General features: G+C 36.4%; 1 protein-coding gene across 1 annotated transcript in view; it reads right to left on the bottom strand.

Moving 5' to 3' along the window:
• The window catches only part of LOC140152338 (uncharacterized), a 35217-nt gene extending 18638 nt beyond the window's left edge, over positions 1-16579 (bottom strand). Inside the window, exons 1-10 of the mRNA XM_072174642.1 lie at positions 16465-16579; positions 14859-14998; positions 11758-12012; positions 11099-11222; positions 9135-9301; positions 8043-8221; positions 5312-5471; positions 4587-4669; positions 3616-3739; positions 2236-2334 (exon numbers count right to left, since the gene is read on the bottom strand). Coding sequence (XP_072030743.1) covers positions 2236-2334; positions 3616-3739; positions 4587-4669; positions 5312-5471; positions 8043-8221; positions 9135-9301; positions 11099-11222; positions 11758-12012; positions 14859-14940 — 1273 coding nt within the window. The 5' untranslated portion in view covers positions 14941-14998; positions 16465-16579. The remainder of the gene's footprint in view (positions 1-2235; positions 2335-3615; positions 3740-4586; positions 4670-5311; positions 5472-8042; positions 8222-9134; positions 9302-11098; positions 11223-11757; positions 12013-14858; positions 14999-16464) is intronic.
• Between the last annotated feature and the right edge of the window lie 1070 nt (positions 16580-17649).

Below are 17649 nucleotides of genomic sequence, written 5' to 3'. Positions count from 1 at the left end.
AAGTTTTCCTGAGGTCTACTAGTAGTCCATGCATTCATCTAGGCAGTAGGCTTTTGTCATGGACTACATGAGCAAGAACAGTAGTCTACTGTTACCATGGCAACTGGTTTTGATTCCAAGTTGGATGCTGGGCCTGTCAGAGGATAATAAATTCTATCAAATTTGTGTCAAGTTGGCTAAATCTAACATATTTGAAATGTTATGTAGAAATATAATTTGTCATTTTATTTTAGTTGTTGCAAATTTGAGTTACTTTTGAAGCAGTTTAATATGATCAAATTTACTACATGGGATTGTAATCTGTAATATCAATAAAGTCATTCTAGAGGGCACTAGGCAGCATAACATAATTAAGACAACTCATGCAGTTGAAACATTCTGTTTAAATCTAGTTTGGAAATTCAAATCAAAATAACAGTGGCGTAGCTAAGGGGTAAGGGAGGGCACATGCCCTGTGCACTGCCAGGGGGTGCTGAATCGACCAATTCAACACCACCTATATCGATTCTGCACCCCCTCAATGTGATGAAAGTCAAAATTGTGTGTGCTTTATGCACATTTCAGTATAACTAGTCATTTGAAAGACAGTTTTAAGACTGAAATTCATCTTGATCATGATAAATTAGTGGTATTTGTTCAAATTTCTGTACATTCTGCACGCAATTGTTTCAGCTAGGGGGGGCAATATTCTGTATCCTTTCCCCCGGACGCAACAACCTCTAGCTACACCACTGCAAAATAAGCTTTGCAGTAATTCTCAGAATATTAGTACAAAGCTGGAAGCAAATGATTATGGATTAGGCAGTTACATCATTTTATGACAGACTTCATGCATGTTAATTGGTACATTAAGACCTTTTCTAGACCACATTCTCATACATGAAATATATATATATATATATAACATGACTCGGGCAAGTTGATATAAAATTGTCTGCTATGCAACATGTATAATAATAATAATGTAAGCCCTGTTTCCTAATCCAAAAATATTGCATGCAGTTGATGCATTGATGAAGTCAATCAGTCAACTACACACACTTTTTTAAATTAATTTCAAAATTCCACCCCATACCACATGGGCACTGCCATTACAGCAAGAAAGCACACTATCTGGCAAGTGACCTGCAATACGGTGGTTGATTTTGCTGTACTTTTCAATGGCAAGATAGGAGTCAGGCCAACTGTAAAGACAGAAACACAAATAACAGAGTTGTGATTTGGGGAGTTCACAAATAACAGAGTTGTGATTTGGGGAGTTCACAAATTGTTGTTGTTTGGATCTTTATGGAGTATGACTACTATATAACATCAAAAAATTAAAATAAAACTATTTTTCTAAAATGTTATATTCATTTTAAGTTCAAATTTTTGGAAATTCCCGAAGATTTCCCGAAGGGAAAATATACTATATCTCCGGAAGGGAAGGTGGTACGAAGATCAAACCACCACCAAAATGCGTATTTTTACCCACACTATAATGTTATACCAATAACTCAATTTCGGCCAGGGGTGGACGTAAGCCCTTTTGCATCTCAGCTCTTTATATGAGGTAAGTTGACTTTAACAGTTGGTCTAGTAAACATGGCCTAGCTGCTTTCCGCTGCAAAAGTGATATTTTTGCCAACTTCTACTATGTAAATAAATAGTTTTATGCCAGTATCCCTTTTTGCCAAGCGCACTCAGTGTCCAGACGACAGCTGGTTTGTGAGCATATCTATAATATTTTCATCAGCTCATAATCGATATTGTTAGGCTTTTATCACAACGCCGAAAAGTAAACCCAGGCTTCTGGCATGATGTCACAAGAAAATTCTTGAAATAAAATATATTGATAATAATCCACGATGTTAGAAGGCCCGCCGATTACAGATGATCAAACTATATGTGCCATCTTTAAATGCACTCATGTATATACGACAACAATCCAACACTTTGAGTTGTACACTCTCGACTTGAAGCTGCACCCAGTCAAGATGTCACATGACTGCACAGGCCAAAAACACTATAAACACTAGGATCCACAACATGCTCATCTATCAGGACAAAGCTCTTTAACCCCAATACATTTGTACATTCATTGAATGACCTTTGAAAATTTGGGTACAAAAACTCATACTCTGCAACTTGGGGTCATATTTTGCACTATGATTGTTTAATTCAGGTTGCTGAACTATGCCATTGGGATGAGGCTATTATGGTGCGTAGTGAGAGGCATAAAAAATACAAACTTACTGTCTGTCAGATCTGGAATTTTACATGTGCTGTTTGGCCCTGCACCAGCACTGTTGAATCCATGGATGTATACAACATATTCAGCAAACTTATCCAAACCTGTATTTTAGACAGACAAAAGAGCAAATACATTAACTCAAAGTCAGTAACAAGTAGAGTAGGGTGCTTACACCATATCCCCCCATCCTGGCTTTTAATGGACCCCACAGAAATAAGCTTGACATGAGGCTTTTTGGGTTATCCAGGCCCAGTCAAACCTGAACATCAAAAACCTATTGTGTACTATTTATACCTTGAAAAAGAATCATTTTGTCTTGTCAAAATGAGACTAAGGTTTTTTTACATGGTTTATTTTATTTTATTTTATTTTATTTTTGTGTGCTTTTTCCCCATTTTATATTGTATCACACTTGCTCTGCTTTTAACTCAATTTCAGCTGCGCCATATCTTGAATGATAACCCACATTTTTTACCTTGATACCTTGGGCTTGCTACAGCCTGAATGATTTCTTAAATTTCTCGAGGTATGGACCATGCAATCGTCCCCTAATGTTACGCAAATGTGTGTATTTTTGATTAAATGAACCTTACATTTGCCCATTTCAGCTTTAAATATGTTCGCACGCTTCATACGTATTTGTTCCAGGAAATTTGTTCTGGGTGTGAAAGAAGATCTAATGGGCTCTCCCATTTAAATTCCACACTACCCCTGTGGAAGACTTTTGAAATATCTTCCATGTGGGAGGATGAATTTTAAATGGAATGAACACATTTAGGCTTCACCATTTGAATATCATACACCCTCTGAGAAAGATTCAACCTGAATCTTCCATTTAAAGGAGTATTTCGTGATCCTAGGATCCTCTTTTTATGACTTTTTTCAATAGATATCCACGAAAAAAGCTTATTCCCAAAATTTTAGTTGATTCCGATTTTGCATTTGCGATTTAAGCATGATTATGTGTATTACACTGCTCCATATAGACAATGTGTTGTAATTTCGTTCTGGTATACCAGAACGAAATTCAAATTTCACGATATCTTTGCTAAACTAATCAATCTGCAAATAATTTTTTGTACATAAACATTATGTAGCCAGAGGTTTCCAGTAATATAAAAATCTCAACTTTTTTGATGTAAGTTGGGGGATGATGGCCATGATTCTGTGGATCATGAAATGATGAGTTTTAAATACAGCTGCTAATTTGCTCATTCCATTTGAAATTCACACTCCTCCCATGGAAGATATTTCCAAAATCTTCCACATGGGCTGTGGAATGATATGGAATGGTATAGCCCATTTCACAGATTTTACACCAACCTCTACCTCCCCAAAATGTCAAAAAGAAATCTATACAACTGAATAGAGTGTGTACTAACCCTGCAAACTTAGCCCTTTTAAACTGGTGTTGTATACTTGAGGTACTGCTACAATGTCATCTGCCTTCCTCACATACAGCACATAGCCAAGAATGATGCCATTACGGTGCTCTAATGCCATGTCCTGTTACAAAAACACAAAATATGTGACCTCTCGGCACAACTGAGCCCTGAAGTCGCCAATCATCATTTTTGAGATATTCAACCAAAATATTCTGCTTGAAATTAGCTTTAAAATGATGTATATCATGTATATAGTACTTGACATTTAAGTAGTGAAAAATCATTAAAACAGTCAATAAATCCTTTGTTTCCTATTGTTTATTGTTAAGTTCGGTGGAGCATATCTCAATAGTGGCACTGGGGGTATCCGGGCTCAGTTGTGCCGAGGGGTCACATATAAGGAAGAAAATCCATAAACGTATCTAAAGAAGGTTGTCCTGGGAGCTGACAAAGGTTGTCCTATATTGTCAAAAAATAATAGTAGCCTATACTATTCCAAGTTTTAATTTTTCTGAATTTATTTGAAGCCAGAATTTTGCTCAATGTATACTTGAAGCAGATATGGATCATGTTACTGTACTAATGGTCTTTATGAGTCTGATGGTTGTCTGGTTCTTTTTGGGTGATTCCATTTAATATGGCTAGGACACCTGTGCTTAAAGGAATATTTCATGATCCTAGCATCCTCTTTTTATGATATTTGTCAGTAGATATCCACAAAAAATCTTATTCCCACAATTTCAGTTGATTCCGATTGTTCGTACACCAGAATGTAATTCAAATTTGACAATATCTTTGCTAAATGAATTAACTGCAAGAAATGTTTTGTACATACACATTCTGCAGCCAGAGGTTTTCAGTAGTATAAAAACTTTTTTGGGAAATGAGGGAGATGAGGGTGTGGATCACCAAATGTCCCTTTAATAGGTTATACTTGATTTCTGACCACTATGAATGTTTGTACTTACATTCCATTGTAAATAGACATCTCTTTTATTGCCAGGTCTGTCATATGTACGGTCAATATTTATATTTATAGTACCAGATGGTGCTGAAATTTGAAAATAAGAATAAAACATTTTACAAGCATTTAAAAAAAATAACATAATTTACAATACAAACGTTCTAGACATATCTGAGTTTACAATCCAAACTTTCCAGACATATCTAGTGTAAACAGGTATCAAGTGGAGTAAACAAGAGTTGGAGTGGAGTTGGAGTGGAGTTGGAGTGGAGTTAGAGTGGAGTGGAGACGATTGAGAGGGGAGAGATGAAGTTGATAGGGGAGGAGAGGAGAGGGGAGGGGAGGGGAGGGGAGGAGAGGACAGGGGTGGGGAGGGAGGGGAGGGAGGGAGGAGAGGAGAGGAGAGGAGAGGAGAGGAGAGGAGAGGAGAGGAGACATGAGAGTGGCTTTGCTTAAAAAGAGTAGAACAAAAAGCTGAACAACAGCATGAAATTGGCAAAAAAGACTCAAAATTGGAGGAGAGAGAGAGGAGGGAGAAAGAAAGAAAGAAAGAAAGAAAGAAAGAAAGAAAGAAAGAAAGAAAGAAAGAAAGAAAGAAAGAAAGAAAGAAAGAAAGAAAGAAAGAAAGAAAGAAAGAAAGAAAGAAAGAAAGAAAGAAAGAAAGAAAAAAAAAATAAAGAAAAAAAAAAAAAAAATAAAGAAAAAAAAAATAAAGAAACAAAATCTTACCTCCTTCATCTGTTAGTGCACATTTGGCATCAGACCAGTCACTCCAATAGTCCACATTATTTTCTGCTACAGAGTTTGCTGCTGCAACTTGTATGCAATATTCACTAAATGGTAACAGATCTAACAACACAAATCTCCTTTCAGATGATCTGGTCTCATACTGTGAATTATAAAGCAAGTGAAAATAACAGGTTCAGAAAAAATCTTTTGAAAGGATTCTAGCTAAATTTAGGGACATTAATTTTAACATAGTAGGCATATAAAAAGGTAAGAACTACATATGCTGGCGAAGTTACGGAATTAATCGGATTAACTACCATAGCAATAGTTCAAAACAATTTTGAACATATCGCGCTGTACTACAAAATCACTAATCACCTGTGTATGTCTGCAATCATAGATTGAATACAATACTGGTCTTTTCAAAGATACTAATCTTACAGGTGCAAGTGATCCGCATGATATGGTTCAATGCAGAGGTACCGTGTAAACGTATCAGTGCAGCGCGGTATATTCAAAAATTGTTTTGACCTATTGCTATGGTAGTTAATCCAATTATTACGTAACTTCGCCAACGTATTGAGTTGAACATTTATTGAGGTAAAAATTATTTTAAAAATTTTGGTGGACACTGCTTCTTGTCGGATGTTCATCAGCAACATTATTTGTCATTGTGCGATCTGAATTTGGTCGCAGTCATTTTAATTGAATCCATTTCTATGGTGTATCTTGTGTATATACAGGTTTATACAATAGTGTGAGTCATTAAAAATAAATATATATTTTTCCAACCGAATGACCCACCCCAAAAATCCCACTGGAGGGCAAGCAAACCATTTTTTTTTGGCCTAATGTGAATCACAAGAATTCATGTGCCTCAACAAGTCTGTTCCATGCAACACAATAAACTGCTCTATAGACGAATCCAAATCCACACATTCCTACACCTGACTAGCAGCCTTTAGTTGGGTAGAAAATGTGAAATGATTCGGCCTTGGCGGAAATTTTAAACTGCATTCCATCACCCGTTTTACACCTTCCGCGAAAACACAGGTAGACAAAAGAATGATTAAAGTTTACAACACAATAGGCCCTATAGTTCCCTTCGGCAAAACACACAGCTTCTACATGGTCTATTCGCTGTTGAAGTGACATAATAATCGGATTTAAAACTACACCATATCAAACGCTACAAATGGATGTACTTGCGAACAAAAGGACTATGTATGAATAGATGCGACGGGATTACCTGTGGAATTATCTCTATGTATATATTATTCTATAAACCCTCCTCATCCTTGCATCTTCTCTAGGTGTTAGGCGGCTTTTATTTGCACAATGGGACGCTCAAAACACCAGGTTGGTGCTAGCAGCTACGCAAAGATGACCGACCAAATCCTGACCATGACTTGGCTCGTTGGATTCGTCTATACACAATACTCAAGATCCGATCAAATTTAGCATTTGCATAAAATTACAAGCTAATGCACAGGCACTGAACAAGGAATATCTCCAGAATTAAACAGCAAATCAAATTTTTATGGGATTTTTAACATATTAAAATTTATTAAATATTTTCAGTGTATTTTAATGCAAAGAGTAAAACTGATTTTATTGACAAATTACTAGTACTAGGCGGTTACCCGTATTTGGCGGTTCTCGGCTGTCGCGATTACCTGGCTAATGGTGACTGTACTCACCAAGTTTTATGCCCATAGGACAGTTTTTACTAATTTGACCTTGGATGACCCCAAAATGACCTCCCAAAAATTTGACTCTAAAAGGTGACTGTACCCACCAAGTTTCATGCTTGATACGACATTTTTTATGACCTTGGATGACCCCAAAATGACCTCCCAAAAATTTGACTCTAAAAGGTGACTGTACCCACCAAGTTTCATGCGCATATGACATTTTTTACTAATTTGACCTCGGATGACCCCTGGATGACCCCAAAATGACCTTCCAAAAATTTGACTACAAAAGTTGACTGTACCCACCATGTTTCATGCCCATACGATAGTTTTTACTAATTTGACCTCAGATGACCCCTGGGTGACCTTGACCCACTAATCAATACAAACTTGTTCCGTCCTAGGTCAAGATGCACCTACCCACCAAGTTTCATGCCCATATGACAGTCTTTACTAATTTGACCCCTAGATGACCTCTGGTGACCTTGACCCACTAACCAATACAAACTTGTTCTGTCCCGGTCAACACGCACCCACCCCTCAACTTCGAGGAACCTGTGACCCCCAGTCTCCAACAAAAACAGTTGTTACTAATTTGCCCCCTGGATGACCTTGGGTGACCTTGACCCACTAACCAATATAAACTCGTTCTTCCTCATACCAAGCTGCTTCCACCCACCAAGTTTGAGGAACGCGCGACCCCCAGTCTCCGAGAAAAGAGGCGGACAGACAAACAAACACACAAACAAACAGACAGATTCTGGTGAATTATAGTAGGATTGACAAATTACTAGTATTTGACAATTTCAGTCTCAAAATTCAAAATTTGTAGTATAGGCTAAGAGTTAGCTCATGAATAATAATATTTGATGTTAATTCTGATAATTGGTTATTGCCAGTTAGAACCAACTAACGAATTAGGATTGAGCTATGTTTCATTTGGCAAAAGAGGACAATATTTTTTTAATCCCCCAAAAAATTAGTGCTGTATTTTTCAGGAATGACGAGTAATGTTTTTTATTAGAACGCTTCTTTACCTGTGTCCAGTTGGCACTCTGTTTGAGTCTATAACGAATCTTATATGTGAGTGTGTCACCAAAAGGATCTAATAGATTTGTACTCCATTCATCAGGAATAGCCCATGTCACTTGAAGTCGATTAGAAGGACTCTCAGCAGCCACTGTCACATCAACATCACGAGGGACATTGGGAATAGCTGGGGAAAAAAATCATCAACACATTTCAAAAATGGTTTTACTAAGAGCAAGTACAAAATAATTGTAGGAGGGTCTTTGCTTTTCAGGGTAAAGTGTACCAATAGAAGGTCCAAATTAAAAAAGTGTGTACCAAAAGAAGGTCCAAATTACAAAGAATAATAAGGGCTCATATTGAAATTCCCTTACACAGGAAGGTGTGCGCCATCCTGCAGCTTTCCTGTGCTAGCCTTCTTTTGTTAAAATCCTGGGCAGTGTGTATCACTGGTGCATATAATCCATCCGTTTTATGACCAAGCTTTCCTGCCTTCTTCCTGTGTGAAAACGTGGTCGGGTATTTCAATTTGAGCCCTAAACAAAGGGACCATTTTTGTTTTTATTCAAAATGAAACTTACTTGTAGTAATCACTTTTTGTCTGTTCGGCCGTATGGGTGTGCGTGTGGTGGAAGGGGATGCTACTTGGTGGGAGGAAAGATATTCATCTCTCCTTTGTGACCTATGTATTTTGGTGAAATTATGCAAATTAAAGCAGCTAGTTTTTTAGCGTAAAGTATGCACATTTAGTGATTTGCATAATTTATGTGTAACTCTTCCACAAAAATGGTTGGAAATGGGATAAATCAACCTTGTGGACAAATGTCACCAGATCTGATTGATGTATATGTGACATTGTAAAGTGTCCTGAGGCTTGTGGATCAACGTCTAGGCATTGTGCCTGTGCGTAGCGCACTATAAATCACTGCGCTTTTTTTTTTTTTTTTGGTAGCAAAACCTGGTCAAAAGAAGGATATTTACTGGCTGCACACCTGCTAGATTTTTATCACAAGATATGGTAATGAAGTTGGTAGTTTACATAATTTATGCACACCTCTCTCCATTGTAGTATTGTAGCTCAATGAAATAATTCAACTTACTTTGTGTGCTCGGATTGAATTGTATGATATCTTCATGGTGTCCAAGTGCATTGGTCGATACCACCTTCATTATCTGTTGTGTTACATGATTGCGTGTATAGTCTACATAGCAAGAATGGTCACCTTTGCTCCAGTTATCCGGACATTTCTCCCAATTGTGTCTACGTCTTATGAAAGAATAGAAAAAAAAATCACAAAACTATTGTGCTATATCTCTCTCATCTAATCACATGCACAGGGCTTCAAGCCAAACCTTGCAAAAGTATAGACCACTTGACATCATTGTTTATCAACAAAGGTGAGGGACTGGTCTATTGATATGCTTGAACGAATCGGTACACTGTTCAATTGCTTTCTTGTATTATATTAAATGTGGTGAGCGATTTAAAATGCACGCATCCTGAGCAAACTATGATGCGTACGCACACTGCAGGGCAAATAACAATGGAAATTGCCATAATTTGCACGCATACTGCATGGCAATCACATGTCAAGTGGTCTATAGGAACAATTTGAATGAAAATATAAACTGAGCTCAAAAAGAAACTTATAATTTTTACAACTTGTGAATCACAAGGTCATATCTTAAAATACTGTCAATCAAAATGAACCAAAATTACACACAGGATTACCTTAATACTCTACTCAAAACACATGTCAGTTACCAAGCAGTTGTCCAACTGACACAACAGCAAAATGCACTGTCATGGGACAGCTTCCTGGACTTCCTCCACTTTCACAGCCCAACATTTGACATACAGCACAAAAAATCTGTGAGAATGCACACAAGATCCTTGTACAGATGATAAAACGGTGCTGCTTTCTGCTTTTCATACACTTTTTTCATGAAACAGGGCTGGGCTGTGAATGTGGTCCAGGAAGCTGTCCCATGTCAGTGCATTTTGCTGTTGTGTCAGTTGGATAACTGCTTGGTTACTGACATGTGTTAAGAGTAGAGTATTGAAGTAAATCTGTGTGTAATTTTGGTTCAATTTGATGGGCAGGATATCAAGATATGACCTTGTGAAAAATTATAAGTTTCTTTTTGAGCTTAGTTTAGTACAAATATCAGAGAGCGGAAGTAAAATGCAGTGGGTATCTGAAACCAGTAACTATTGCTAAGGGGTAAAGTCCCAAATATACTTAAATTTTTGCATTAATGTGTGCATCATTTTGGACTGGTATAATGTCTATAAAATAGAGGCCAGTAAAATCTACCCATTGACCTGAAAATGTATGACAACTGCGTACAACGTATTTGAACATTTTCAGATTTACTAGTGCAAGTGAAAAAAACCCATGGTAATTTACTAAATTTGGAAAAAATATAGGATATTTTAGTATCCAAAAATAGAGGAAAACTCAGAAATAGGGCTGATCGAAGCACTGTACATACATCTTATAGTCAGTAGTCTTATAGTCAGTAGTCTTATATACATCGATCATAATCTTTTTTTTTGGGGGGGGGGTCAAAGTACAAAAAAATGCAAGCCATGTTTCTGATCGATCAGAGGTCTTTCAATCACATAAAAATTAAAAAGGTCTTTTGGTAACAGAGTCATTAGATTTGAGAACAATATAATTGTTGAAATAGAATTAACAAATTATGCTCTTTTTCTTTCATTTTGAAAAGTTGAGGTCATAGTAAACAATGTGCCAGTCATGCATCATACAAAGAACTTAGCATACGGACTGCACCCATCTGCGTACACGCCATGAATGCATTTGAGCTTAAATCCGGCTTGAAATGTTGGGGGACAGTCGGCCTGAATTGTACAAAGTGGCTGAAAAGAACAAAAAAATTGGTCATTTTCCTGAAAGGTGAGGGGGGGAGATACATCTCCCTGCCCCCCTCCCTCCGGATTGACGCCCATGGTAACGAGTCTCGCTATTTATAAGTTTAGCGAATATGTAGGAGTACAAGCTACAAGACAGGCACATGGTTCTTAGTGTAATCAGCTTACCTCTTTTTAAATGAGAATTGGTAGTCAACTTCCAGGTAAGTTTGGGCTCCAGGCCTCCACTCACACCAGTAGTCTACAACGTTACGGCTTATGCATCGGAAATCTTGTATAGGACCAGGTGGTACTGTGACATAATATAAAACAAATTTGATATGAGAGAGAGTCATGTGGGGTGATAGCAAGCCTTGAAATAAGCGGACAGAAACCAGGAGCAATTTGTTTTTGAACATTGCGCCCTGTTCAATGGGATTTTACAAGAAACAGGAGCAATTTCTGAAGAAACAGGAGCAAAAATTTAAATCCTTTTCTGCATATACAATACAGTTTACCAAGCAGCACTACTACATCAAGTGCAAAACTGGAACCAGGAGATTTCTTGTGTAGGGTGCCAATAAATTGGACTGTGAATGCCCAGAGGGGGGAGGTACTCAATGTCAGTGCATTTTGCTTTGTGTCAGTTGGACAAATGCTTGGTTACTGTAGAGTAGAATATTGAGGCAATCCTGTGTGTAATTTTGGTTAATTTTGATGTACAGGATTTTAAGATATGACCTTGTGAAAAATGGTAAGTTTCTTTTTTGGCTTAGTGTATAATTGCATCCAAATTGTATTTGTTTGTTGTTATTATTAGATAAAAAAAAATATGTAAGCTAGCTTACCTCCTACATACACCTGTGTATTATTACAATCATCTGATATACAGCAGATATAAGGCCCCCAATCACTGAAAGTCACATTAGTTAAACTGAGTGTGGATACCGTTGTATTGATAAGAGAGATGGCATTCTTTGCCAAACCAACTCTCCTGTGATACCACTGTATGTCCTGTGCAGTGTGTTGAGATTGCCCGGGTATGCTACAATACAAGCTGATATTGGATCCTTTGAGTATCACTGGCGCTATCGGGGTAATTTCTGACAGTGTAAAAATGACAATAGAGGTACATATATGAACATTTAAATCCATAAAATGATATTATAAATATATTTAAGGGCTCAGATAGCAACGTTTTCACATATTTTTTGTGGGACATCAGACATATCGAATTGCATTTTGAAAACGAGTAATGTCCTTCTGATATCAAATAATTTTGATTTTTTTTTTAAATTCGCGATATAATACATGTACACATTTTATGGCAAATGATAAAAAAATTATATTTTTGAAATTTAACAGTCCTCAAAGTAAATTGTATAAATCCATCATGTGAAAATTGCAACCTTTCATATTGAAGATATAGTTTTTTTCCCCAAAACACACATAAAAAAATTAGGTCTTTTTGGGAAAAAAATGTATATCTTATCTTCAATATGAAAGGTCAAAATTTTCAATTGATGGTTTGCTTTCCATCCCAGCTACATACACCTGTACACTTTAAGTACATATCATTAGATTTATAAAGTTTACTTCAAGGACTGTTAAATATCAAAAATTCAAAAAATCAAAGCAACCTGTTTATAAAGCACCTATGCATATAATACACAAATTTGTATGGTATTCATCAAGCAAGAAGCAGCAAAAACTATAATCAGAAACAAAAAAATCTTCAATGATCAAGCAGTCAGAACCACATGTCCAATTCTATGGAACTCCCAAATAAAATCATCATAGAAGCTAAATCAATCGAAAATTTTGGAAAAATTGTACCTTATCTCATTAAGTATAGTCAGAAACGAAGCCTTTGGCAATCTTCCCAAAGATTGATGTCACCGAGACCGGATGCAGCTTATCAAGACTAGCAAATGCTTTGATTAATTTTGCCGGTACTCCATCAGGACTACTAGATTTGTTGAGATTTATTTTCCCGAGTTCATTATACACTACCCATGGGTAAAGATGAGGAGGAGGCTCTTTGGCAGACAGCGCATTAAAATCAAGACGAGGGACAAGAGCAGAAACATGGCAAACATATATAATTGATGGAATTAGTCTTGCCGACATCATCCTTGTCATCAATACCAGGGATATTTAATTAAATTGTTAAATTATTCACTGAGTTGCTTATTTTTTCAGTTCTTAATTTACCACTGATATGAGATTTTGGCTTTTTTTTTCAACCTCTCTTTCAACTAGGTTTCTACGCTTACACCATCCCGTACATTACCTGATTGAAAGGCTTTTTAACATTCTATAATTAATGATTCTTTAAATTATTCAAATTCTTAAAATTAATAATGAACACTTTTGATGCACTTATTTTCTACCTAGAGGAATTTGTTACCTTAGGTTAAGGCCAGAGTAATGGGAGAGACCATGGACCTTTTCGAGCATCATTATTTCTCAATTTTATGTCAAAAGTATATACAACTATAAAAAAATCTTCAGTGTTTGAAAAAAATCACAAAAATGCACTTTTTTACCCAAATTTTATTGTGACAACATGAACAAAAATCAGTTCAGAGTAAAAAAAATCAGTTAGTTTTTCATGAAGAAGTGACATGAAATTCGGGGGAAGGTTTTTTTATTTTTAGGAAATTTGTCTCTTGTGAAAAAAGCAATTTTGTTACTCTATTAAGCTTAAAATTTAAAAACTTTTGACTGCAAATCTTTGTTTTGTTTACACATGCTTGCTGGAGTTAACTTTACTGCATTGGACATACACGCATGGTTGTGCCACTTCATGCAATGCTAATTGCACAATTTTATGTCCAACATGTAATCACAATATTTCGCAATCATGCATTCCTGACTCATTATTTATTTCCCGCCAATTTACAAAGCTGTCTTACGCCATGTGACTTTTTAGAGTTGAAAAGTGTGAAATAATGATTTTCAAATCGAGCAAAAATACAAGGAAATATTAACAAGTTGTAGTTTATCAGTTTCAAGTGAAAGAATACATCTTAGTATTCATAAGTATCAAGAAATCTCAAATTCTGGCGTGGACGAATGTGTCTCCCCTTATTCTGCCCTTAATCGAGGAGGCAGTGGTGTAGATGGGGGAGGGGGTGTAAGGAGGCAGCTACTCCTACTCTTGTATAGCTGTGTTCACATTGTTGGACGTATTCCCGGTAGAACTTGTTCGGCTGCACCCCCCCAATTTGCAAAGGTATGTTAAATCCCAAAATATCACAATTTGCAAACGTAGGGAGTCCATTTTCTCAAAACAGGTCTGCTTCTGTTAATTCAAATTCTAAGCATGTTATGTAGGCTACTTACTATATTATGTACAAGTGCTTAACCTCCCCAAGAATGTTATTATAATGTAAGGGCATAAAAGTCAATTAATTAATTTACAACAATGTGTATCCAAACTTACACTATTCATAAACTCTAAATACATCATTTTTATATACTTGTAGTTAGAGTCTAGGCACTATTGCAAGTTAAGGTTGGCCTTAACCCTGGAATTATGGAAACTTTTGGGCCTCATAACTGCTAAATTGTTGGTCTAAAGTATATAAAAGTATACATATTTAGAATGGCAAAAGCTTCATGAATCCATCTGTGAGGTCAAAATTTGGGCAAAAATGCTCATTCTTGGAGAAAATCCCCAAACCGTTTTTTTCCCTCAAATTTTTTGGCCAATGTAACAAAAAATTCTTAAGTAACATTTAAAAAAAAATAATTTCTAAAAACAGTATATAAATATCTAGGACCCATTTTTAATCTTTTTAAAATTTTCCATAAGGTTCCATAATTCCAGGGTTACGACCAACCTTAATCTCTTGGCCTGCCCTCCCCTTTTAAAAGGATTTTTATTTTAAGTTTTGTTCAAAAGAAAGTCATGAAATGAAATTACCTAATAAATTTCACTTACCAATCTTTGCATTCACTACTACAGATAGCAAGAGCCAAAATGAAATCCTCAATACTAAGGCACAGCAAGATATGCAAGCCATGGTGGTATCTGCACATCAAAACCTTTTCAGCATTGAGCCACATACATCACAGGTGATCCTGGAGAAAAAGACAAAACATTGTCATGCACCAACTACTACAAAAGACAAAACATTATCACCTCCCCCAGCAGTTGCAAACTACTACCACAAAAGACATAAAACAATTATTACTTCTGATTGGGCAAATATATAAATTTAGGGAAAATCCCTTTTTTGTTTTCTCTCTGGTGTTCTATAAAGTATCAAAATGCTGCAAGGCTTTCATGTTTTCTTTTTTGATGTCGATATCCTTGTCAATGCAATCTAGGACTATATCAAGAACTTTGATACAATTACACTGATTTTAAAATAAAAATTTAAAAGAGTTCAGAAAATTGAACATTTTTCCCTGCGTGCACTTTACAAACAAGACAAAATGTCATTCACTGCAATCAATCCCATATTACTTTGTGCAAATAATTTAACAGCAAAATGAAATTTATGATTTTATGTTCCAAATGGCCTGGCATGATGGGATTGTGTAAAACAACATACATGTGCTATTTATGGACGACAGCCAACTTTAACTCTATCCACCCAGGTGTCGACTGCAGATGACAAGTTTCTTCTTTTTTTTAATTCAAAAAATGTGTAACTTTTCATGACCATATTTGGAATCAGCATGAAAAATGCATCAAAATGAGTACAAACAAGCCTAGTATTGGTTCAATGGTTCTTAAGATAGCTCTTGATATCTTGAAAACAAATCTCAAAATTTGGGACATTTTATGTTGAAGCCTATGGCTAGCATGCAGAGCATTAAGACTGAGTATGAACGTGTGAGGTTTGTTAGGTCAATGCTAACCAATGACATGGCTACTGCTTCCTTGCAACAAAGGATTTCCATGAGTTGGTTAAAGATATCATACCATAATCCAGCATCTTAAAGTATCACTGTAATTTGTTTATAAACCTGACATGCACAATGATTGATGCTGACAATTGAAATGGAATTGTATACAATTTGACTGATTCCTAGAAAAAATGCTTCTTAGACAAAAAACATATATTCCATTTTGTTGATATAATACCCTGTATGCTTTGTTTAAATTACAGCATTTTCCATGATAAATGATCACATTTATAATTTATCTTCACATATTCCTTGCAGTAAATTACTTTTTTGGGAAAACGATCTTCCAGATGATGAAACAAGAAAGAAAAGATTTAAAGAAAATGAACAAATCATGATATAATTAATGGCACTGTCCCAAATTTTATGCAAAATAATAATAAGGACACAATTAACGTCAGAAAAGAGAAAATTAGAAATAGTCAAACCACATCCATGAATAAAATGTATTCATGGATACATACAATTGATAAAACACATAGAAAGTTTAAACAACTGTTTAAAAGTTGAAACAAGTTTTGGTGTTTAACATGCACAGTGCACTTGTTTAACATTTGTTTGAAACTTTTAAACGTCTAAAAAGAGTTTTTCTTTGAATCATGTTTAGAACGCAACAATAACATGTTTCTTACCTAGTTGATGTCTCCCAAGACCACACCTACTCATATCACCATCTGCCCTATAACTGAATACAAATGAACCATTCTAAAACTTTTTATTCTACTTTCTAACACACCCATACAAAACTTACTAAGGAAATAGCTGTCAATCAAACAATATCTTCTGCGAAAAGCAAAACAACGATATAAGGCATGAAATAAGAAATAAAATTGAACAAAAAATGAAATTGATCATGGTTAAGCATAACGCTTAGACCAAGAGATGATATCTTACGCTTCCCATAATACATTTCTCCCATTTTAATTTCCTGATTTGCATCCAGTGCAACATGGGTCGATCGCCGGGGTCGATCGTGAAGAAATGTACCTCAATGAACAGAACACATCCAGATCATGCAAAATATGCTCATTTCTTAACTATCGACCCATGTTGTAACCAGCCAATTCTCAAAATGTAAACAAGACAAACCTGTAATAAAGTAATGGGAGTCACTTGATGAAATGAGGTATTGTATCATGTTGCAAAGGATTCTGGGAAGGGTAAGATATCTTCTTTGGCTTGGACCAGGAAGTAGACACGCGATTAGCTAGTATTCGCCCTATTGGCTCATCAAACACTTTCAATCCACGCTATGCTCAATAAGACTGTTATTTGATTCCATAAGAGATAATATACTTCTCGACCATCTTGGCCTACCAGATTGTATACAAACCCTGGAAGGGGGTGACCTTTGATAGGGAACTACTGCTATAGTCATGTTCACATTTTGAGTTACACCCGGCGTAAACTTACGCTAACATTGATCAAAATTCCACAAATATTTTCCCTACTCCTACCGCATGTCCACACCTAGCCTATACTCCTAGCACTACATCACTGACCAGTTCCACCAAGCATTCACTTCTGGTTGGCGTAAACATTGGCTACCACTTTCGGTGTTTCTGTGACCTTTATCAACCACGCGATATGTAATTTCTTAGTTCCGACCAACTAAAGGTCAAACTTACTCCGGGTGCCAGGCGTAATCTGAGTTTACATTGCAACTTCTGCCTGGCGGAGGTTACACCCAGTTTGCTACTGGGACGTACGCCTGGCGGAACTTACGCTGACCATCGTTCACACTGCACCTACTCCTGGCAGCGCCTACCGCTACTCCTAGCAACTTGCGCCGACCAAGTTCCGCCGGGCGTACGTCC

The sequence above is a fragment of the Amphiura filiformis genome, chromosome 5, assembly GCF_039555335.1.
Source record: "Amphiura filiformis chromosome 5, Afil_fr2py, whole genome shotgun sequence".
Classification (NCBI taxonomy): Eukaryota; Metazoa; Echinodermata; class Ophiuroidea; order Amphilepidida; family Amphiuridae; genus Amphiura; species Amphiura filiformis.
This window is presented reverse-complemented; position numbering and strand designations above follow the sequence as displayed.